Raw genomic sequence first — 25822 nt, 5'->3', positions numbered from 1 at the left:
GCTCCTGATGTGCTGCCTCGCCAAGCACCTTTAGTGGTTGCCGTCACTCCATTCAGATGCTGTTCCAGATCTGAGCAGGGTTCATTTCTCACAACTATGTACTCTTCTTGGGTGCAGCATCCCTTGCGCCAGTATGGAACTGTGCCATGGAGCAAGTGGTGCTGTAGTGGGCACTTGGCTTAGGCTGGAGCATGGGCTGGGGGTGTTGTAGGAAACTGGCCAGAGTCCTGGGGCAGTTTAAGTCTACTTCTGCTGCCTTGTTTTGAGAGTAATCAAATTTGTATGTGCTCTTCATGAGCAGAGTCTAGGTTTCTTACAGTCCCCCTGTTAGTCCCACTGGTTTTCCAATCAGCTAAGGGGACTTGTCTTCTTGGCATTGGACCCTAGGACTAGGGAACCCAATATGTGGCTTGAATTGCTCACCCCCCAGGGAGGATCTCTGAGTCCATGTAATCTCCTTCCTTTTCTGTGTCCCCTCCCAGGGTCACAATTCCTGACTTGATTGCTTCTCTTCTCTTTCTACTTGAATCTGTGTGGATTTTTCTTACAGCCTTTGTTGTATAAGAGTCTTTCTACCAGTCTCCTGTTGGTTTTCAGTGAGAATTGTTCCACATGTAGATGTATTTTTGCTGTGTTCTTGGAAGGAAGTGAGCTCCACATCCTCCTACTCCACCATCTTGATCTCTCCTTCCTACATCATCGTATTCTTAACACATGATAAATGTTTGGTTTATTTTGAGGAAAATATGGCCCTTGCCTTAGAATCAAATGATAATTCCTATAATGGGAGTGAAAATAAATGAAGATCGTAGGAAGAAGACTAAAATGATGGTCCGTAACTGAAGCTTCAGTGTGAAGAATGTTGATTTCATATGTCTTCTTTATATTGAGGATATCATTTCTTTTGTGCTTTATGCTAATGTTTTTCATATTGTGAGTCAGAAATTTATTGCTGTCATCATTTAAAAATATAAAATATCAGCATGTATTACATGTAACAAATATACGTTTTGTTTCCTAAAACCTTTGTTTTGGATACACATACACACAGAAAATCTCTCTATGGGTCAAGGTCACAGAAAAGCTTGAAAGCCAATGCTCAAGTCTTTGTGTCTTCTTGGCTTCTTTCTCACATTGTGCTGTAAGCTTCAGATCTATGGCACATATCTATAAAACCAGTCTATAGCACATAGAGATGCATACCAATTTTTCAACCTTTTTTCATAAGCAGGGCATCTCCCCACTCCAGTCCTTGGCTTTGTTTCCATTCCCCTGTATATGCTGGAGCACCTTTAGTATTTATTATGTTTTAGAAATTGAACTAAGGACTAACGTTTTCTGCTTGCACATAGAGCCCAGTAGTCATGTGGCTTCAGTTATGCTTACTGCTTTGCATTTCTCTTCTGTTTTTGGTCCACAGAGATGGGTTTATCTTGTTTTGAACTTAGCAGTGTTTTATATTTTGTATATCTTTTCGGTTTGTCCTGAGCAGAGACAAACATGGCAACATGAACTGAACTTTAATAAATCCCTTGACTAGAAGGTCTGAGCATGTTTTAGAGATTGATTCATGTTGATATATTTTATTTCTATTTCATTCCTTTCAATCACTGTATAGTCTTTCATAATCTAACTCTGCCATTCTGTAAATATCCATTCCTCTTGGAATGGATATTTTGTTTTTCACTCTTACAAACTATTACAAGCAGTGCTAAATTTCTCCATAGTGCATATTTAGAAGTGGAATTGCTAAGTTATTAAGTACGCACCTATTTTCTTTCACAAACACTTGCAAAGAGATTATATCAATTTATTGTGCCCCAACAATGTATGTTTCTTAACCATACTTAGTATCTGTATTGTCAAACTTTAAAATTATGTCATGCTGAATAATGTGTGAGAAATGGTATTTCATGTATTAATATGCATTCCTCTGATTACTAGGAGAGATCTCTTTTTTTGTCATTTAGATTTCTTATAGTATGAACTGCTTGTTTATGTTTTTTATCTTTTTCTTACTGATGGTAGTTCTTTATATATTCAGTCTTGTGTCTTTTGTGTACTTTCAGATAGTATCTCATAATTCGTCTTACCAGTTGTCAATTGTCCTCCTCAGTTTGTAATTTTAGTCTTTGTTATCCTGTTGAATATCTGATATGTATCTCTCTGAGTGTCCAAATAAGACCACTGGAAGAAATTGTAGATACTGTGAGATTTTACAGTAGGCTAAAAAGGGAGGTGGCAGAATCTTTTTGTGTGTACATTATAAGAAGTCAAATCCTTACTACTTTGCTTATCCCTCTAAGTTAACCTTTAACATAAAAATTTTTTTGTTTGTTTTTTTCTATTTTTTTGCCGCACCATGTGATGTGGGATCTTAGTTCCCAGACCAGGGATCGGACCCGCACCCCCTGCAGTGGAAGCACGGCGTCTTAACCACTGGACCGCCAGGAAATTCCTAACTTAAATTTTGTTGTTTGGAGATTCTGTACTTTTTTGTCAGCTCATGAATACATTTTAAATGCTTTTTAAAAATTTTTTATCCAACATTTTTGTTTTCAAAGGTTGGTTCTGGAAGCTAACTAACATTTAACTCTTTCCATTCTTCTCTATCTAATTGCCATTATTATTTCTAATAATTGCCATTATTAGTTCTAAGAAGCATTTTCTGACCCCTTAAGTCAAATTGGATACCCCTAGTATATGTTTCTATAGCAGTCTTTACTTTCATAGCACTCTTCTATATTAATATTGCTTGTCTTTCTCCTTTCTCAAGGCCATAATTTCTTTGACGGTAAGGACTATGCCTGGCTTATTAATTATAGCCCCAGTACCTGGCATAGTGCTTGGAACACAGTAGACACTTGCACTGTGACTAGGCTACTGTCATCTTTTTCCTGATTACTGCCACAATCTTCTTACTGGTTTCCTACCTATAATGTTGCTTTTCTCCAGTCTTTTCTCCACTCTGAAACCAGTTTGCTCTTTGTGTAACACAAAGCTGATCATGTTTATGACTTACCATTGCCCCAGCAGAAAGCTCCAATAGCAGTTTAAAGTGTTTCCTGTGGCCTAGTCCCTGATTATTCTATAACCTAATCTCTTATTGATGTTCATTCATGCTTCTCAAGTTTTAGCCAGTCTGAATTACTTTGTTCCCTAAAGGTGCAGTGCTTTTTCTTTCCTCTTGGGCTTTATGAACATGCTTTTATTCCTATACTTGGAACCTCTTAATTCTCTTTTCCCACAGAAGAAACTGGCTAATTCTTGCTCATCCTTAGGTCTAATAGTACTCATATTACTTCCTTTAGGAAGTCTTTGATTTGTCAGCATGAGAGGAGTTTGAATTGTGTATGGCTTTAACACTCTGTACTTCTGTCTTCAAAGCACTTGACAGTTACTTGTATATTGTCTGTATTCCTCACTATCTCATAAGCTAGCAAAGGCTGTGTTAGGCATATTGACTATTACATTTTCTGCATCTAGCACAATTCTGATTCATGGTAGGTATTCAAGAAAAGCATTGAATGAATATTAATTTAGACATTATTTCCTGCAAGTTGGAAAAGAGTGTGTCTTAAGAGTTTTTAAAGTATTTCCCTAAGGTTACAATTGTTAACTGAGTCTCAGGTTTTTAATTTATTAATATATTTTATGGTGGGGTTATTTTAAAATTGTGACCTCTGAAAATGTTTTGTTCCAGTTCAGACTGCTGGAAAGAGAATTGAACCCATACTGGAAGGATGGTGGGACAGGTCTTCCACCAGAAGACTGTAATGTGTCATCAGTTACTAAAGGTATCTTCATATTTTGATTGTAGCCACACAGGCATTTCTTATAACTTGGTATTCCTAAGGGAATCAACTGAGTCTGCTAGTAGATTGGCAAGATGTATTATGAATTCCAAAAATGAATAATAATCTAAATCAGATTTTGAGATGTATTAAATCTAAATTTTATCACTAGTTATTATTTAAATATTTCTGCTTGATGCTGTAATTTTGATCTAGTCTGCAGATATCTGTGTCTGTTTATGTATTTGCAGAACAATGATGTATATTGATTATCTGATGTGAAATTTGTATGGTTTTATATTATGAGCATCTATGGATTATTACTAAAGGTTCAGTTTACATATAGGAAAGCAATGATAAAACATGCAGTCTTTTAAGGCCTCATTTAAATTATTAGTACTTGGGAAGATTATTTTAACTATAATATGTTAGCAAATTTATTAAATATTTTTATACTCGATAATGTTTTTATATTTGAGTTTATATTTTGAATGGATTAATGAAAAGTATGGTTCTGTAAGGATGTAATCCTTTGGTTTGTTACATTCTATAACAAAATGTAAAAAGTATTAAAGCTCTGAAGTTTCATGAAAATGATGTATAAATATTAAAGATGTGATTTTATATCTTCAGAAATTCTTACTTTGCCAGCATTTACAGATTTTATTGATGTTAGGATAGTGCTGTTACTTTCCAGCAGATGGAGACAAAATACTTGTGTCATGTATTCATACCTTTCACCATAATTTAAAAAAATACTTATATGCCAATTAAGTGTTACATTGACAACTCAATGAAAAGTTTGATTAATTACAATTAACCCAGTATACACATAGTAGTATTATAAATTATCTTTTCATCTTAGTCATTTCTCAGCAGAATATTTTCCTGCTTTTTATACATAGTTTATTTTTATTTTGGCCATTTGTTATATTCTTTTGTGTTTTATGAGAGATGTCCCTGGAGCCACGTTATAGGTTCCTTTTTAATTTATATTTATTAGTTTTACTGAAGTTATTAGTAATTAATAACCTTTTCTTTATTGCCTTTCAACTTGGGCAATAAAGAAATGTCTCTGCTGGGCTATATAATAATAACTGTAGTCATATAAGATTCTCTTTGAAATACTGATGTTTAGAAATTTAAGAGTTTGGGAATCATAAGTTTTCTCAGTGAACCATTATTATGTAGGGCTGATCCAAGCTTTTACCATCCTTGTTGTCAGAGGACAGTCAGTAAGTTCATCTATGGGGAAGACTTAGAATTGGCAAATCCTGTCTGAGTATATGTAGTCAGCAGGTTCTTAACTTCACTGATTGGAGAAGACCCAAAGTTCTACCTTAGGTAGTATCTTTCAGCTTGCTAAACCAGTAGAATCAAAGACACTAGGAGAAAAATGACCTTACATAAAGGTATTAGAGAGCCTTTCTCCCTTCCCTTTCATATAATGCTTTTACCATTTCCCTTTCTCATATTTAATTAGAAGGAGAAAGAATGACAGAAAACTCTGAATGTCTGTCAGAGGTTCAGATCCCAGAGTTGAAATTAAGCTTTAAAAAATGATTTGTAGGTTTTTCTGCATATGCAGATAGTGTAGTCATTCTCTTTAGACTAGTGGTAGAGTTGAAACTGTGAGGCACGTAAAAGTGTTATAAAAGTAGTATTAAGAGGTATGTAGAGGTGCTATAGTGTTTATATTTAAGGACTTAGACTTTGGAGTTTGACTTCTTGGGATTAGAATTTTGGCGTTTCCACTCATTAGTTCTGTGATTTGGGGAATGTTTCCTGACTTCTCTGAGCCCAGTTTAAACATTGTAGTAGGGAATAATGGTATTACCTGTCTTATATGGTTATTATGAGGATTTATCACAGAATCTGGAATATAGTAAATACTTAATAATGATGTTGTCAAATATTTGTCCTTATGATGAAATGTTTTGGGAAGATTTTATCAACAGGTTTTTTGGTAATGATTGAGGTGCCATATACACAATAACTAATTTGTTACTCTTGATATTTTTTTCCTTAGAGAAAATTAAGTAGAAAAATAAATAAATTTTCACTGTCCATACAAAATTATCTTAAATCATATTTTAGTAATGGGAATATTTGTACAATTTTTAAGTTTACAAAATAACACGTTTTTGTATCAGTTTATTTTCAATAGCAGCCATGTGAGGGTAGCAAAGTAGATGTCCCAATTGTATAGGAAGCTAATACCTAATGTTCAGGAAACTAAGGCTGAAATTGGTCGTTATTTGCCTATAGTCATATGAGTAGTACTAGAACCCAGGTCTTCTGATTTTAGTCTAGGGTTAGTTACTTTAGGTTTTTATTAGAAGACTCTGTTACCATGTAGTTAGTAGATATTCTTGCTTAAAAACTCTGTATTTTTGTTCATCCATGTAGATTATTTTCCCTCTTTATTTTTTGGCTTTCTCTTACAGAATCTTTTGAGAAGTTGTTTCAAAGTTGATTTAAATCAACTGCCTTATTTTGCACACAAAGAAGCAAAATTTAAAGGAGTTAATGACTTGCTTGAGGTCTTACAACTATTTAATAAAAACAGCAAGACTAAAATCTAGGTCTCCTGATATTCAGTTTATTGCTATTTTTATATTATCCTGTCTTCTGAGAAAAATGAGGATGTAGCCCAGATTCACTTGGTTGTATTTTGTCTATAATAATATAACTTTTAATTATGGAAGCATATACTCAGTCTCTGAATTTTTGACTTATAAACAACAGACTTCACGTACAGGTATATATTAAGTGCTCCATACCAATGAATTTACTGTAATTATTTGATATATCTTTATCTCAGATAGGACAGGGACCATGCCTTATTCATGATTTTTTTTGTTTTTTTAAAAAGTTACTTTTTAGTGAGTAGATACCCCATTCACCAATGTTTTACCCCCTTATTATTATTATTATTATTTTTTTTTTGCGGTACGCGGGCCTTTCACTGTTGTGGCCTCTCCCGTTGCAGAGCACAGGCTCCGGACGTGCAGGCTCAGCGGCCATGGCTCACAGGCCCAGCCGCTCCGCGGCATGTGAGATCTTCCCAGACTGGGGCACGAACCCGTGTCCCCTGCATTGGCAGGCGGACTCTCAACCACTGCGCCACCAGGGAAGCCCCCCCTTATTATGTTTTGATTTCCTTCTGTGTTTAATAGATTTTCATATTCATAGTAAGTGTTCACAAAATATTTGTTGGATTGAATTTCTTGATAGATGGTTCTGTAGTTGGTATTTTTTGTTTGCTTTTTAAATATTCAATTTGGTGAATTCTCTTGTTATAAATATTTTATTATTGCTATTGTTGGGGCCCAGGGTACGTTGCCCCAAAGTGTGCCTCAATGGCATATTGATTATTTTGAATTAAAGTTACTTAAGAAAGAGCTGATGCAAGAGGGACACTTTGAACCTCCTCTCTGTCTTCCTGAAAGTAGGGAATAAATTGCATATGAAAAATGAAGGTAGAAGGAAATTCTTATCAACAGAGATAGGGAATTTGAGGTCAAAAAGCCTATACAAACAGACCTTGTTACTTCTTTAATTTATTACCCCAAGCCCAAACTCAGTTTAGATTCTTCACTAATTAAGCACCCAAAGCCTAAGTTATTTTTGTCCTATAAATTTCTTATAAATTTAGTGTTTCTCTGTCTAAAAAGTATAAAAACTGGCTTCTTTGGTCCCTTCTTAGGTCCCATTTCTATGAGAACTCCATGAATATGAATTAAAATTTTCACTGTGTCCATCAGTTTGTCAGTAGATAACTCCTTGGAATAAAAATTTTAATTATATAGCTAGAACATTAACATGGGTGTTATTTACAGTGGTTGTCTCTTATCACAGTGTAAATTGCAGATTTAGACTAACTTCCTTGAGTAGCTGCATTGTTAATTTTGAACTCATAGAATGTATACATTAAAAAAAAGAGCAAGACCAAAATAAACTTAAATGAAAAGTGAATCATTGAGTTAACTAGAGACCTGGATTTGAAGTACACAATATTTTAGGCATGTAAAGTAAGACCCGTTATCTTAGAAGAGATAGCTTAGTGAAGATAAACTTTTGAGATTTGTGTGAGGGACAGAATTAATTTCAGAATTGAAAAATCTGTTTTTTTTAAAGTAAACTTTTTATTTACGTTCAACACGTATATAGAAAAGTACACAAATCTTTAGTATACAGACTGATTACAGTTGACCGTTGAACAACATGGGGGTTAGGGGCACCTACCCTCTGTGCAGTTGAAAATCTGCATATGACTTTTAGTTGGCCCTCTGTATTTGTGGATTCAACCAACCATGGATCCAGCCAACTGCAGGTTGTGTATATTGTAGTATTTGCTATTGAAAAAAATCCAAGTGTAAGTAAACCCACATACTTCAAACATGTTGCTGTTCAAGGGTCAACTGTATTTTTACAAAGTGAAAACATCTGTGCAATCAGTGTACAGTTTAAGAAACAGAACATTATTATCATCCCAAAGATTCGCTTTGTGGCTCTTCGAGTCACTGTGCTCTTGCCAGAGGGTTCTGGAACCAAAATTCTGCTTTGCCTGGAATCATATACTATGCCCTCTTTTGTTTCCTGCTACTTTTGTGCCCATTTTCAGATTCACTTGTGTTGTTGGGTATATAGTCATTTATTCTCATTGCTATGTAGTAGTCTATTTTAGGAATATATATATCATAATCTATAATGTATGTATATTCATTTTACTGAAGATGGACATTTGGGTTGATTCTAGGCTGGGATTACTACAGGTTTCTTGCTATGAAGATTCTTATACATGTCTTTTGGGGTCTCTGTATTTTGTGGGTTATAGAGCTGGGGTGATCTAAACTAGTTCTGTTTTTGAACAAGGAAAATCAGGAACAGTTTTGATTTATTTATTAAATTTCCTATATGCAAATGAAAAGTGTGATGTATATAGAAGGAAATATAAGCAGCCTAATAAAGTTTGTTGGAGGCATTCAGATTTCCATAGTTGGTAATCACAGCTAGAATAATTTGTTTCATTGTTATAGTTCTGCGTTAATATCTGCATTATTATCTATGATAATACAGATAGTTCTGTATTATCTGTAATTTCCTTATTTGTTCTTTTTTAAAACTATTAATATATTTTATTTCATTTATTTATTTTGAAAAAATTTTTATTGGGGTATAATTGATTTACAATGTTGTGTTAGTTTCAGGTGTACAGCACAGTGAATCTGTTACACAAATACATATATCTGCTCTTTTTAAGATTGTTTTCCCATAGAGGCTATTACACAGTATTGAGTAGAGGAGGTCCTTATTAGTTACCTATTTTATATATAGTAGTGTGTATGTGTCAATCCCAATCTTCCAATTTATCCCTCCCCCACCCTCACCCACCGGTAACCATAAGTTTATTTTCTACCTCTGTATCTCTATTTTGGTTTTGTAGATAAGTTCATTTGTAGCCTTTTCTTAGATTTGACATGTAAATGATATCATATGATATTTGTCTTTCTTTGTCTGACTTAAGTCACTAAGTATGAGAATCTCGAGGTCCATCCATGTTGCTGCAAATGGCATTATTTTGTTCTTTTTTATGGGTGTGTAATATTTAGTTGTATATATATGCACCACATCTTCTTTATGCATTCCTCTGTTGATGCACATTTAAGGTGCTTCCATGTCCTGGCTATTGTAAATAGTGCTGCAGTGATCATCGGGGTGCATGCATCCTTTTGAATTCTGGTTTTCTCCGTATATATGCCCAGGAGTGAGACTGCTGGATTATATGGTAGCTCTATTTTTACTTTTTTGAGGAACCTCCATACTGTTCTCCATAGTGGCTGTACCAGTTTGCATTCCCACCAACAGTGTAGGAGGATTCCCTTTTCTCCACACCCTCTCCAGCACTTATTGTTTGTAGACCTTATTGATGATGGCCATTCTGACTTGCGTGAGGTGATACCTTATTGTAGTTTTGATTTGCATTTCTCTAATAATTAGTGATGTTGAGCATCTTATCATGTGCTTTTTGGCCATCTGTATGTCTTCTTTGGAGAAATGTCTATTTAGATCTTCTGCCCACTTTTTGATTGGTTTGCTTTTTTGATATTGAGCTGCAGGTAAACTTTGGAGATTAATCCCTTGTCAGTTGCTTCATTTGCAAATATTTTCTTCCATTCTGAGGGTTGTCTTTTCGTCTTGTTTATGGTTTCCTTTGCTGTGCAAAAGCTTTGAAGTTTAATTAATAAATTAACTAGGTCCCATTTGTTTATTTTTGTTTTTATTTTCATTATTCTAGGAGGTGGATGGAAAAAGATCTTGCTGTAGTTTATGTCACAGAGTGTTCTCCCTATGTTTTCCTCTAACAGTTTTATAGTATCTGGCCTTACATTTAAGTTTTTAATCCATTTTGAGTTTATTATTGTGTATGGTGTGCTCTAATTTCTAATTTCATTAGAAATTAGAAATTTCTAATGTGCTCTAATTTCATTCTTTAGCATGTAGCTGGCCAGTTTTCCCAGCACCACTTATTGAAGAGACTGTCTTTTCTCCATTGTATATTCTTGCCTCCTTTGTCAAAGATAAGGTGACTGAGGTGTGTGGGTTTATCTCTGGGCTTTCTATGCTGTTCCATTGATGTATATTTCTGTTTTTGTACCAGTACCGTACTGTACCATAGTGTCTTGATGACCGTAGGTTTGTAGTATAGTCTGAAGTCAGGGAGCCTGATTCCTCCAGCTCTGTTGAGTATAATTGCTTTACAATGGTGTGTTAGTTTCTGCTTTATAACAAAGTGATTCAGCTATACATATACATATATCCCCACATCTCATCACTCTTGCGTCTCCCTCCCAACCTCCCTATCCCACCCCTCTAGAAGCTGCTTATACTTCATTGCAGCTTACCCTTCTGCCTCCCTGTGTCCTCAAGTCCATTCTCTATGTCTGCATCTTTATTCCTGTCCTGGCCCTAGGTTCTTCAGAACCATTTGTTTTTAGATTCCATATATATGTGTTAGCATACGGTATTTGTTTTTCTTTTTCTGACTTAACTTCACTCTGTATGACAGACTCTAGGTTCATCCACTTCACTACAAATAGCTCAATTTCGTTTCTTTTTATGGCTGAGTAATATTCCATTGTATATATGTGCCACATCTTCTTTGTCCATTCATCTGTTGATGGACATTTAGGTCGCTTCCATGTCCTGGCTATTGTAAATAGAGTTGCAGTGAACATTGTGGTATGCGTCTCTTTTTGAATTATGGTTTTCTCAGGGTATATGCCCAGTAGTGGGATTGCTGGGTCGTATGGTAGTTCTATTTTAAGTTTTTAAGGAACCTCCTACTGTTCTCCATAGTGGCTGTATCGATTTACATTCCCACCAACAGTGCAAGAGGGTCACTTTTCTCCACACCCTCTCCAGCATTTATTGTTTGTAGATTTTTTGCTGATGGCCATTCTTGACTGGTTTGAGGTGATACCTAATTGTAGTTTTGATCTGCATTTCTCTAATTATTAGTAATGTTGAGCATCCTTTAATGTGTTTGTTGGTAATCTGTCCTTCTTTGGAGAAATGTCTATTTAGGTCTTCTGCCCATTTTTGGATTGGATTGTTTGTTTTTTTGATATTGAGCTGCATGAGCTGCTTGTAAATTTTGGAGATTAATCCTTTGTCAGTTGCTTCATTTGAAAATATTTTCCCCCATTCTGAGGGTTGTCTTTTCATCTTGTTTATGGTTTCCTTTGCTGTACAAAAAGTTTTAAGTTTCATTAGGTCCCATTTGTTTAGTTTTTTAAAATTTCCATTTCTCTAGGAGGGGAGTCAAAAAGGATCTTGCTGTGATTTATGTCACAGAGTGTTCTGCCTATGTTTTTGTCTAAGAGTTTTATAATGTCTGGCCTTACATTTAGGTCTTTAATCCATTTTGAGTAGTTTATTTTTGTGTATGGTGTTAGGGATGATCTAATTTCATTCTTTTACATGTAGCTGTCCAGTGTTCCCAACACCACTTATTGAAGAGGCTGGTTTTTCTGCATTGTATACTCTTGCCTCCTTTATCAAAAATAAGGTGACCATATTTGCGTGGGTTTATCTCTGGCTTTCTCTCCTGTTCCATTGATCTATATTTCTGTTTTTGTGCCAGTACCATACTGTCTTGATTACTGTAGCTTTCTAGTATAGTCTGAAGTCCAGAAGCCTGATTCCACCAAATCCGTTTTTCTTTCTCAAGATTGCTTTGGCTATGCAGGGTCTTTTGTTTCCATACAAATTGTGAAATTTTTTGTTCTATTTCTGTGAAAAATGCCAGTGGTAGTTTGATAGTGATTGCATTGAATGTGTACATTGCTTTGAGTAGTATAGTCATTTTCACAGTGTTGATTCTTCCGGTCCAAGAACATATCTCTCCATCTGTTTGTGTCATCTTTTACTTTCTTCATCAGTATTTTATAGTTGTATGCGTAGCAGTCTTTTGTTTCCTTAGGTAGGTGTGTTCCTAGGTATTTTATTCAGTTTGATGCAGTGGTAAATGGGGTTGTTTCCTTAAGTTCTCTTTCTGATTTTTTGTTGTTAGTGTGTAAGAATGCAAGAGATTTCTATGTATTAATTTTGTATACAGCAACTGTACCAGATTCATTTATGAGTGCTAGTAGTTTTCTCATAGCATCTTTAGGATTTTCTATGCATAGTGTCATGTCATCTGCAAACAGTGACAGTTTTACTTCTTCTTTTCCAATTTGGAGTCCTTTTATTTATTTTTCTTCTCTGATTGCTGTGTCTAGGACTTCCAAAACTATGTTGAGTTGTATTAGCAGGAGTGGTCATCCTTGCTTTGTTCCTGATCTTAGAGGAAATGCTTTCAGCTTTTCACCATTGATTAATTGTTAGCTGTAGCTTTTGTTGTATATGGTCTCTTTTATGTTGAGATAAGTTCCCTCTAAGCCCACTTTCTGGAGTTTTTTTTTTTTTTTTTGGTCATAAATGGGTGTTGAACTTTGTTATAGTTTTTTCTGCATCTATTGAGTTGATCATATGGATTTTATTCTTTAGTTTGTTAATGTGGTGTATCACGTTGTTTGATTTGTGTATATTGAAGAATCCTTGCAACCCTAGGATAAATCCCACTTGATCAGAGTGTATTATCCTTTTAATGTGCTGTTGGATTCAATTTGCTAGTATTTTGTTGAGGATTTTTGTGTCTATGTTCATTAGTGATATTGACCTATAAATTTTCTTTTTTTGTGGTATCTTTGTCTGGTTTTGGTATCAGGGTGATGGTAGCCTCATAGAATGAGTTTGGGAGTGCTCCTTTCTCTGCAATTTTTGGGAAGAGTTTCAGAATGGTAGGTGTTATCTCTTCTCTAAATGTTGGATAGAATTTGCCTGTGAAACCATCTGGTCCTGGACTTTTGTTGGAAGATTTGTAATCACAGTTTCAATTTCAGTGTTTGTGATTGGTTTGTTCATATTTTCTATTTCTTCATGGTTCAGTCTTGTAAGCTTCTGTCTTTCTACAAATTTGTCCATTTCTTCTGCATTGTTCATTTTATTGATGTAGAGTTGCCTGTACTAATTTCTTATGATCCTTTCTATTTCTGTGGTGTCCATTGTAACTTCTGTTTTTTTAATTTATAATTTTATTGATTTGAATCCTCTCCCTTTTTTTCTTGATGAGCCTGGCTGAAGGTTTATCAATTTTGTTTATCTTCTCAAAGAACCAGCTTTTAGTTTTATTGATCTTTACTATTGTTTTCTTTGTGTCTATTTCATTTATTCTTCTCTGATCTTTATGATTTCTGTCCTTCTACTAACTTTGGGTTTTGTTTGTTTTTCTTTCTGTAGTTGCTTTAGATGTAAGGATAGGTTGTTTACTTGAGATTTTTCTTGTTTTTCGAGGTAAGCTTGTATTGCTATAAACTTCCCTTTTAGAACTGCTTTTGCTGTGTCCCATACATTTTGCAGTGTCGTGTATTTGGTGTCCTTTGTCTCTAGGTATTTTTTGATTTCCTCTTTGATTTCTTCAGTGATCCATTGATTATTTAATAACATATTGTTTAGCTTCCATGTGTTTGTGTTTTTTACATTTTTTTTTTTTCCTGTAATTGATTTCTAATCTCATAGCGTTGTGGTCAGAAAAGATGCTTGATATGATTTCAGTTTTCTTAAAATTTTCAAGGCTTGATTTGTGACCCAAGATGTGACCTATTGTGAAGAATGTTCCATGTCCACTTGAGAAGAAAATGTTTTCTGCTGCTTTTGGATATAATGTCCTATAAATATCAATTAAGTGTGTCTGGTCTAATGTGTCATTTAAGGCTTGTGTTTTCCTTAACTTTCTGTCTGGATGATGTATCCATTGGTTTCAGCGGGATCTTGATATCCTCCACTATTGTTGTGTTACTGTCAATTTCCCCTTTTATGGCTGTTAGTATTTGCCTTATGTTGAGGTGCTCCTATATAGGGTGCATATATTTACAATTGTTATGTCTTCTTCATGGACTGATCCTTTGATCGTTATCCAGTGTTCTTCCTTGTCTCTTGTAACAGTCTGTATTTTAAAGTTTATTTTGTGTGAGATGAGAATTGCTACTCTCTCCTTCTCTTCATTTCCATTTGCATGGAATATATTTTTTCCATTCCCTCACTTTCAGTCTGTATGTGTCCCTAGAGCTGAAGTGGGTCTCTTGTAGACAGTATATATACATGTCTTGTTTTTGTATCCATTCAGCCAGTCTGTACCTTTGGCTGGAGGATTTGATGTATTTGCATTTAAGGTAATTATTGATATGTATGTTGCTATTGTTATTTTCTTAATTGTTTTCAGTTTGTTTTTGTAAGTCTTTTTCTTCTCTGTGTTTCTTGCCTAGAGAAGTTCATTTAGCATTTGTTGTAAAGCTATTTTGGTGGTGCTGAATTTCCTCTTAGCTTTTGTTTGTCTGTAATGCTTTTGATTTCTCAGCTGATTCTGAATGGGAGCCTTGCTGGGTAGATTAATCTTGGTTGTAGGTTTTTCCCTTTTATTACTTTAAATTTCTCCTGCCACTCCGTTCTGGCTTGCAGAGTTTCTGCTGAGATATCAGCTGATAACCTTATGCGGATTCCCTTGTATGTTATTTGTTGCTTTTCCCTTGTTGCTTTTAATATTTTTTCTTTGTATTTAATTTTTGTTAGTTTGATTCATATGTGTCTCAACATGTTTCTCCTTGGGTTTATCCTGTATGGGACTCTCTGTGTTTCCTAGACTTGGGCAACTATTTCCTTTCCCATGTTAGGGAACTTTTCAACTACAATCCCTTCAAATATTTTCTGACTCTTTCTCTTTCTCTTCTTTTTCTGGGACCCCTATAATTCGAATATTGGTTCCTTTAATGTTGTCCCAGAGGTCTCTGAGACTGTCCTGATTTCTTGTTTTATTCTGTTCCACTGCAGTGATTTCCCCCATTCTGTCTTACAGCTCACTTACCTGTTCTTCTACTTCAATTATTCTGCTACTGATTCCTTCTAGGGTAGTTTCATTTCATTATTGTTCATCACTGTTTGTTCTTAGGTTCCTCTAGTTTTTTGTTAATCATTTCTTGTATATTTTCGATCCGTGCCTCTATTCTGTTTCTGATATCTTGCATCATCTTTACTATCATTACTCTGAATTATTTTTGGGTAGATCGCCTAGTTCCTTTTCATTTATTTGATCTTGTATGTTTCTATCTTGCACCTTTGTCTGCAGCATATTCCTCTGTTCTTTCATTTTGTGTAACTTACTATGTTCATTGTCACCTTTCCGCAGGCTGCAGGGTCGTAGTTCCTCGTGCTTCTGGTGTCTGCCCCCTTGTGAGTGATGTTGGTCCAGGGGCTTGTGTAGGCTTCCTGGTTGGAGGGACTGATGCCTGTGCTCTGGTGGTTGGAGCTGGGTGGGCAGGGCTGTGGCAAGAGCTGTATTTTGGGTGTCTCGAGCATAGGATGACTTTTGGCAGCCTGTCTGCTGATGGTTGGGGTTGTGTTCCTGTCTTGCTGGTAGTTTGGCCTGAGACATCCAGCACTGAAGCTTGCAGGCTGTTGTGGGGAGCCAGGTCTTGCTGCTGAGATGAGAACCTCTGGGAGAGCTCACACTGATTAATATTCTCTGGGGCCAGGAATTCTCTGGAGGTCCAGTGGCCAGGACTTCATGCTTCCACCACAGGGCTCAGTTTCAACCCCTGGCTGGGGAACCAAGGAAGAACTTGCAAGCCACGTGGTGTGGCCAAAAACAAACAAACAAAAAACAACAAAAAAACCCAGAAAAGAGACAAAAACCAAGAGAAACAGAAAACTAAAAAGAAGCAAACAAAACCAAAAAGATCCCCAAAAACCCCACAAATAATAAAGTAGACAACCACCAACCAAACAAAAATACCTCAAAATGAAAACAAACAATAGAAACATAACTAACAAAAACAAAAGAAAAACAACACAAAAAGCAAAGACTACAAAAAATAAACACACAAAAATGACAAGAAAACAAAGTGAAACAAACAGAAAAAGAGAAAAAAAGCTCCAAAACAGAAAAGAAAAAAAAGAAGACAAAAAGAAACAAAAATGACAAAACAAACAAAAAAACCCAATAGACCAATAAAAAATACGTTTAAAATTTTAAATGAATTAAAACAGCAAAACAAAACAACAAAATAATCCCTGGGGGCTCTGCTATCTGTGTCTTTGCCCCCATGGTGAGCCATTTCCAACCTCCACCTCCCCAGGAGGCCCTCAAAGACCTTTCAGGTAAGTTTCTGGACCTGCTGTGGGCAGTGTGGTTGCAACACAGATTCTGACCTGCCCCAACTCCCATGTGCACATGTTCCCAAAGTCCACAGCTGCCAAAGCTAGACCCATCTCAGTTCTGGAAGCACTCATCTCTTCAGTTGTTCTGCAGGTGTTGGATATACCAGGCTGATCATGGGGGTTAAATCTGTGGCTTGTGCAGCTGCACGGAGAGATTTTAATTCCTCTTCCTTAGTCGTACAGCCATGGGGGCTCAGTTTTGGTTTCGGTCCCATCTCGGTGTGTGGGCTAACCTCAAGCATCTGCTCTCCACCCAGGCGAGTGGGGGCAAAGGCAGCAACTGAGTGGGAGACTCTTACTCGCTTAGGTGGGATTGGCCACAGGTGGTGATCGATTGGGGCATGCATGCTTGCTCAGGCAGGAGGGAATAAGGTGCCTATGACTGGGGCATGTGCACTTGCTCAGGTGTGAGGGGGACAAGGTTGCAATGACTGGGGCGTGGGCACTCTGTTGGGAATCCCTCCCAGTGGCCATGGAGGCCAGGGCTGGCATGTGGGGAGAGAGGCTGCGATGGGGGCCCCGCCCCTTGTGTGCCACTCAACAATGGCACCTTGCTTCTAAGGCAGTCCTACTTCTTCCAGGAGCATTCCCAGCTGCAGAGCTCCTCACTCCCGTCCCTTCAGGCCGTACAGGACTGCCAACAGCAGTCCTCTCCCTGGGTCTGCTCTCCTAACATCTCGTGTCAGCACCCAGCCCCTGCCCACGTTGGCAGACACCCATCTCAGGCTGAGGTGTGCAGGGCTGTGGTACAGACTGTCCATGGAAGCCTTGTTTTCTTCTGACTGCCACAGATCAGCCACTGTCCTTTCTTACAATAGCCCCTGAATCCACCCCTTTCAGCATATTTTGCCACTGGTAAGGGGGCCTCCCTGGGTTTGGTAATCTCTCCTCTCCTTCAGCTCCTCCCCAGGAGTGTGGATTCCATCCCGTTTCCTCTTTTCCTTTTCTTCCCTTTCTGTCCTTCATCCTACCTGGTTACACAGGGATCTTCTCTTGTCCTTTTAGGTGTCCAGGATCCTGTGCTAGTGTTCAGCAGGTGCTCTATGCAAATTGTTCCACTTGTAGATATATTCTCGATGTACTTGTGGGGAGAAGTGAACCCCAGGTCCTCCTATTCCACCCTCTTGACTGCTCTCAGCTCCTTATTTGTTCTTTGTGTTGTATCTGAAACAGCTTTTCTACCCCATGTGTGTACCTTTATTCCTTATTTATTTCTAGGAATGCCCTTCCTACTCTTATCTTTTATTATAGAAATCCAACTCATTTTTTCAGCCTGGTTTGTGAAATTTTCCCTGACCTCACATTTAGAGGCAATCGTTCCTTTTTTTTCATTTTTATATAACTTTTTAGCTGTTTATAATATTTATCAAATATTATCTTTGTTATAATTATTTATGTCTTTTTATCCTCATTCTCTTAGATGGCAGTGTTTTTGAGGGTAGTTTTATTTTTTCCTTTCTCATAATTGTAGAACTGCACCTTGCATATATAGGCACTCAAGTATATGTTGAATTTTAAATGTATTTATGATTTTTATATATTCAAGGAATAATATGTAATTTTATAGTTAGAAATCATTGTAGTAGCAATAAGTATTCTGTCATAACCATGTGAAAAGTATAACTGACATTTAATATTGGAATTTAATTTCAGTAGTAGAAGATGGTGGTTTAAGCTGGCTAAGGAAGTCTTACCAAAGAATGAAGGAACAAGCTGAGAAACAAAATAGAAATTTAGAAGACATTGTAGCTGAAAGATATGGGGTAAGTATTAAGGAGCTACATATTATTTTCAGAGTTATATGAGAAATTAACTTTGTCAGTGTTTTGTGCCAGGAAACACTTTTGAATTGACTTGATACTAAATTTCAAATGTGTATATTGCTATAGCCATTTTTTCCTTTTCATTTTTATGTAAACCTATGTAGCATATTTGAATATAAAACTCAATGAATATAAAACTTAAGTATGTAAAATTCAAGTATGCATGTGTTTAATGTAAAAGCAACGTTTTCTTCTTGTGAGGAAATTTAAATAATATAGGAAAGCCTCCATAGTATACCTCTGGACATAACCACTGTTAAAAATTTTGTATATATCAGAGATTTTATTTTATTTCAGAGTTTTTGTTGTATTCCGGAGTTTCAGATTGTAACAGTTTTTTTGTTGTTGTTTAGAGAGTGTGCTTTTAAAAAGTGATATTTATTTTTTCTTCCAGTTTTATGAAATATACTTGACATACTTGACATATACTTGACATAACAGCACTATATAAGCTTAAGATATGCAGCATAATGATTTCACTTACATACATCATGACATGATTACCAAGTGTGTGTGTGTGTGTGTGTGTGTGTGTGTGTGTGTGTGTGTGTGTGTATGTACAAAACAATGGAATCATGCAGCAGTATATTTTAGAACCAGCTCCCCCATTTACCATGGGTGAATAATCTTTCTGTTTCAGTAGCTATTGATATCCTGTTTTTCTTTTTTAATTTCAGAAGAAAGAAGGCTTAGGAAGGAGTAGGCAAACAAAGAAAGTGAGAGAGAAAAATTATCCTTTGTTTTAAGAGAATCTTTGTTAATATTTTGATTTTTTTTTAGATTTTTTTCTGGTTATTATATACTTTTAAAATAAACAGTTTCATAAAAGTAGGCTCGGGCTTCCCTGGTGGCGCAGTGGTTGAGAGTCCACCTGCCAATGCAGGGGACACGGGTTCGTGTCCCGGTCTGGGAGGATCCCACATACCGCGGAGTGGCTGGGCTCGTGAGCCATGGCCGCTGGGCCTGCGCGTCCGGAGCCTGTGCTCCGCAACAGGAGAGGCCACAACAGTGAGAGGCCCGCGTACCGCAAAAAAAAACAAAAAAAAAACAAAAAAAAACCAAAAAAAAAACAGGCTCATAGAATACATCCTGATTCTTTCACTTACACAAACAGACATAGTTGGTTGCCAGTAAATGTATATATTTTAATGACCTCTTAATATTTACATATATATATTTATATGATTTTACCATTATTTATTTAATTGTCAGTGGAGGGACATTTATATATTTTTATTTTCTCCGCTGTTAAACAACACTGTGCTGATCATCTTTTCCAATGCATTTTTCATACTTACCTGGTTATTTTCTTACATGAATTGCTAAAAGGGAAATTGTCAATTTAGAGGATATAGACACTTAAAATGAGATATGTATTGCAAAATTTCTGTACAGAAATATTGAAGAAATTATACTGTCAGTAAAATGACTTTTGTTACATGGTTTTCAATAGTAGTACTATCATTCTTTATACTCTGTGCTACTGTGATTGGTAAGCAGACTTTTTCTTTGCTTTTATTTTTATACATTTGTTTACTAGCAAAGTGGGATATTTTTTCATATTTTTTTGGCCATTTGATTGATTATTGATGGTATTTACCCATTTGGGGATATTAATTTAAGACCTTTTAATAAGTCTGTTCAAATTTCTTCCTGTTAGTTTCATGTTCATTTTTTACTTTGTTTATATTTGCTATGAATATATTTTAAATATTTTTACGAACAAAACCTATCAGGTTTTTCTTTTATGACTTAATGTTATTGGTATAATTCATTGACAGGCCTTCTCCACCCCCAAGATCATAAAAATGCACACCTATATGTCCTTTGAGAACTTGTTCAGTTTTATTTTTATGGATAGCTTTAATATTTTTGAAATACATATTTGTGTATAGTTTAAAGTAAGCATTTAACTTTCCTTAAGTCTTTAGATAGTCATTTATAATATATTGAATGAATTATTTTTTCCCACTAATTAGAAATGATACATTTATTATATATTACATCATTTTTTATAAAATCAGTCTATTTCTTTACTCTCAAATCTATTTTATTGATTTTTTTGTTGTTTCCTGGAATTAGTATCATACTATTTTAATTACTGTAGTTTTCAGTAACTCATGCAGATAGCAAATAATTAGTGAACACCTACTATGTGACAGGGTAAGTCTCCTTTTATTCACTAAAAAGTAACTTTACATTCTTATGTGTGCTTTTTTTTGTTGTTAAATTTAGAATCAATTTTGTCAAGTTCAAGCTCAAAAGAAACAGTTTTCCAAAATACATTATAAATTTACAACTCATTTTGGAATTTTGATTTAAATTTAATTAAATGTATAGATAAATCAAAGACAATTAATAGCTTTGTAATGTTGAGTAATCTCATCCTAAAATACTGATTATTTCTCAATTCAAAATTTTTTAAAATTTTTATTGGAGTAGGGTTGTTTTACAGTGTTGCATTAGATTCTACTGTACAGCAAAGTGTATCAGCTATACCTATACATATATCCCCTCTTTTTCGGATTTCTTTCCCATTTAGGTCACCACAGTCAATTCAGATTTCTATTTATGCTCTTCAGTACATTTCTCCATTCAGTTGTTAATGCATGTATCCTAAGATATTTTTATTTTTTTCAATTGTATGCTGAATCTTTGTTCTCTTATGTTTTCTGACTTGCCTGGTGCTAGTCTGCCCATTTTTTTTTAACTCTTGTCATTAAATCTATAGGGTTTTTTTTTTAATTGGGTTATATGGGAATATAGTTATATGCAAATGGTGATTACTTTTGCTTTTGCTACTCGGTATTACAATATTTCAACTTTCTTGTATTCTTGAAGTAGAATTTCAGAACTTTGATTAATAACACTTTTCTTTCTGTGTTTAAGTGATAACTTCTCGCATTTAAGATGAAGATTGTCATCTTTAGAAAGTATCTTTGCATTCAAAGTTTATTCAAAAGTGTTTTTTTGTTAATTTGCTTTTGCTTTTAAATTAGGAATGGGTATCTAAATTTTATGAAATAACTTTTTTGGTATCCTTTGATATAACTGTGATTTTTTTTTTCTTTTGTTAATGAGATGAATTGCCTGAATACATTTCCTAACATTGGACCATTCTTGCATTCTTTGAATCCTATTTGATTATGGCATTTCCTTTAATATACCACTACATTAAATTTGTTAATATTTTATTTTGAATTTATATCTTTATTTATACATAACATGGCCTTTAGTTTCCTTCTTATGTTTTTTTAGGGGTTATTATGAGTTTATGTTTTGAATTGTGGACTTTTATATAAGTTCTTTATTTTTAAACCTTCGTTTTTTAGATTTTTTTTTGATGTGGACCATTTTTAAAGTCTTTATTGAATTTGTTACAGTATTACTTCTGTTTTATGTTTTGGTTTTTTGGCCGTGAGGCATGTGGGATCCTAGCTCCCCAACCAGGGATTGAACCCTTACCCCTTGCATTGGAAGGTGAAGTCTTAACCACTGGACCACCAGGGAAGTCCCTTATGTAATTTCTTAATGCTCTAGAACAGTTAAGAATCACAGAGTGAGGCATTTTGACATAGTAGTTAAAAACATTGGCTTTGTAGTCAAATAGTCCTGAATTTCAATACAGTGTTTGTTACTCTTGCTATGTGACCTTAGCTTCATTTTTATTTTTCATTTTAAAAACACAGCTATTAGTATCAATATCATAGAATTGTTGTGAACATTAATAATAATTTGAATGCTTTTTATCTGCCAGGTACTGTTAAAATACTTCATGTATAATTAAACTTATTTAATACCCATAATTGTACTATTTTCTTGTTTGGTAAATGAGGAAACTGAAGCAGACAGAGTTTAAATAAACAAGATTACGTAGCTCATGAGTAAATTTGAACCTAGGCATTGTTTGTAGAGCCCACTTAAATGATACAAAAGATGTAGTAAAATAAGCATTGGGTAAATTGTGGTAACTGCTGTTTTGGTTTTTATTATTACCATATTTTATTTAATCTAAGAAGCCACTAATTGTAGATACATCGTTAATTTATGTATCACCAAGAAAAAAAGAAGTTGCCTATGAGGCAATGCTTAAATTATGAAAATATTCCCCCCCACTGCCATCAGTTTCACTCTGTTGATGTTGTCATTAAATTTAAGAAACATGTTAAACCTGAATTTTTAAAATAATTTGAAAAAATGAAATATAATGGATTATCTCTGCCTAGACTAAGATGACAACTTTCCATCTCAACTCACATATTTTATTGAAATAATTTGAAATTTTAATTAGTTTACTATAAATTTAAAAAATATGCATGTGATTCTTGACAGTTATATTCTTCACAACTACAAGAACAATTATTTAGACTATTGCTATTTGGTTTATAGCATGCATTCCTTTTTTCAGAGATCTTTGCCCTAATTCATTTATGGTTTGGCTTAATGATCCTGAGTAATTTTCCCCCCAGAATTAGTAAGTGATTTACTTTTTGATTCCTTTCATTTTGGAAAATGACTTTCTTTTGTCCATGTCAAGGAAGGATAATTTGACTGAATTGAATTCTGTATATAGAATTACTATTGCCTTATAATTTTTTATCAAAATTTGATCTTTATTCCATTATCTTCTAGCATTTAGTATTGTAAGCAAATAGTTGATAGCAGTCTTTCTTTCCTTTGTAGGCAATGTGTTATTTACCTAACTCACGTTTGTTTACATGCTCACACTCCCTTCTCCCCTGATCCAATCTTTGTGAAGAATTTTTTTCTGAATGAATTTTGAGACTCAGGAATTAGGATTTTTTATGTATGAGTCTTTGTATGCTTCACTTTCTCTCCTCCCTTAAGGCTGTTGGGTGAGCCCTTTGGATCTAGAAAGTTAGCTGAGGAAATTTTCTCTCTTTTTTTTGTTAATGCTCCTATTATCTTTGCTTTTTTCTTTCTGAAAGTACTAGCATATGCATATTAGATTCTGTAGAATTAATTGTTCATGTGTCTTCTCCCTGTAACTTAAATCAATTTACCATTTTTTCCTAAGTATAGCAAATTCCCAGGCTAGTGTTGAATTCACAAATTTGGATTCAACACTTTCTATTCTTCTACTCACTACATGCATAGTTTTGAACATAGTTTAATTATAAGTCTTTATTATTCTTGAATGGCTCTTTTTTATGAGAATCTATTTTGTTTTAGTATTTTAGTAACATCTTGACTGTCACTGACTGTAGGAATTATTATTATTATTATTTTTTGCGGTACACGGGCCTCTCACTGTTGTGGCCTCTCCCGTTGCGGAGCATAGGCTCCGGACGTGCATGCTCAGCGGCCATGGCTCACGGGCCCAGCCACTTCACGGCATGTGGGATCTTCCCGGACCGGGGCACGAACCCGTGTCCCCTGCATCGACAGGCGGACTCTCAACCACTGTGCCATCAGGGAAGCCCCATAGGAATTATTATTATTTTTTAATTATGTTTTTATTGTTTTCTGAATTACATTTTGTTTTAGTGCTGGTCATTTGGTCAAAGGGCTCCTTTTGAGCTCCCAGGATTTTTTCATTATTTGGTAATTTTTCATTGGTTATTCATATTTTTTTAAGTATTCATTTTATGGTAGTGTGTTTCCTTGCTAGGGCTGCCAAAACACAGCTCCACAGGCTGGGTGGCTTAAACAACAGAAATTTTTCTTACAGCTCAGGAGAATGGAAGTCCAAGATCAAGATGTTAGAGGGTTTGGTTTCATCTGAGGCTTCTCTTCTTGATTCATAAATGACTGCCTTCTTGCTCTGTCCTCACATGAACTTTTCTCTGTGTGTGCACATTCCTCATGTCTCTTTGTGTGTCCAAATTTCTTCTTCTTACAAGGACATCAGTCATACTGGATTAGGGCCTAACCCAATGACCTCATTTTAACTTAATCACTGCTTTAAAGATCCTGTCTACAAATGTGGTCATATTCTGAGGTACTAGGGATTAGGGGTTCAACATATAAATTTGGGGGGGACATATTTCAGGCCATGTCAGGTAGGATGACTGTATGGGTCTTTTATTACCCTTTGTTGAGTTTTTCTTTCATTGTGCTACATGACAGTGTATCGTGACACAGTGGCATGTGGGGTACAAGTCATTGAGCCATTTTTAATTTTAAATATCTTGTTTAATTTTTCCTCCTTTCTAGTCAATGGAAATCTTCCAGTTGAAATTAAAAGAAGCTGAGAAAACTGCGTTTATGAAAGAAGACTGCAGACGAGAACGGTGGAGGAAACCAGCATACTCAGAGAGAGCACAAAGTAGTCAGGAAAGTAGAAAATCAGACTTGGTAAAATATAATAAAAGTTCAAGAGATAGATATAATACAACAGATATTGCAAAGAATATCAATAAAGATAAGTTTAGTGGTGATGAAAAAGATAGTAGATCTGGGTCTTTAGAAGCATGTAGAAGAGAATTGAGTCCAAAACAAAATCAAGAGTTTTCTTCTCATATAAATTTGAGACCTAAATTCTTAAGACCCTCTGATGCAGAACTGTCATTTCATAGCAAGGACAGAAATTTTGAACCATCTAGTTCATCTTCAGCACTGGTCTCTCAGGATTCTGTACATTGTGGTTTTCAAAAATCCACAGAGAACAGTGAGGAAAGTTTATCATGGTGGAGTCGATCTGATGAGAGAGAAGGAGACAGGAAACATTCAAATCGAAAACCATTAGAAACCAGTCACAGTGTTGACCGTGGACAAGTTTCAGAAGACGTGAGAGAAAAATCACAGGGTGAAAGCTTGAGAGAGGACTCTCTGAAAAAAGAACACCTACAGGATACAAAGTCTTCGCTTGCTGGGTATTTTTTCATTTATTTTTTAAACTGATAAATGAATATTAAGGTCCAGAGGATTCAGGGAACTGAACTGTATTTTTAGAGCATCAGTTACTAATTAGATATGAGTTATGATTTTCTATTTCTTAAATTCAATGGAAGAGATAGGATATGTACTTTTAACAATTCAGTAGTTCCGTTTTGTGAATTGTATTTCATTTCACAGTATATTTAACAAAAAGAGCTGGAAGATGAATTCAGTAGCTATATAGTCCCTCAAAATTTATTGCTTTTTTGCAATCTAAAAAACTAAATGAGTTTAGTAATTCTTTTAAATGGATATGCCACAAGAAATATTTTGGTAGATTTTGTTAGTACTGCCATATTACTTCCAAAGGAAATTGCTGCATTTTAAAGTATAATCATAATTGTAAATATTGCATGCCTACTGGAGGTCTGGGAGACTGAAGGAAAATATGCTGCCATAGCCCAAATATAAAGTGGAAAAGATATGTGAAATATCCTGCAGAGGGAAGCATGAATTTTGGTGGTGGTTTTGCAGAGAAAGAAATCC

At 35.2% G+C, this 25822-nt stretch overlaps 1 protein-coding gene across 3 annotated transcripts in view; it reads left to right on the top strand.

Moving 5' to 3' along the window:
• CWF19L2 (CWF19 like cell cycle control factor 2) overlaps positions 1 to 25822 on the top strand; it is a 194476-nt gene that overhangs the window by 47411 nt on the left and 121243 nt on the right. For 2 of the 3 annotated variants that reach the window (XM_019948743.3, XM_019948741.3), the window contains exons 6-8: positions 3704 to 3797; positions 18267 to 18376; positions 24614 to 25272. In XM_019948743.3, coding sequence (XP_019804302.2) covers positions 3704 to 3797; positions 18267 to 18376; positions 24614 to 25272 — 863 coding nt within the window. The remainder of the gene's footprint in view (positions 1 to 3703; positions 3798 to 18266; positions 18377 to 24613; positions 25273 to 25822) is intronic. The other variant, XM_019948742.3, reaches the window with a different exon arrangement.

Source organism: Tursiops truncatus, chromosome 8 (assembly GCF_011762595.2).
Source record: "Tursiops truncatus isolate mTurTru1 chromosome 8, mTurTru1.mat.Y, whole genome shotgun sequence".
NCBI lineage: Eukaryota > Metazoa > Chordata > Mammalia > Artiodactyla > Delphinidae > Tursiops > Tursiops truncatus.
This window is presented reverse-complemented; position numbering and strand designations above follow the sequence as displayed.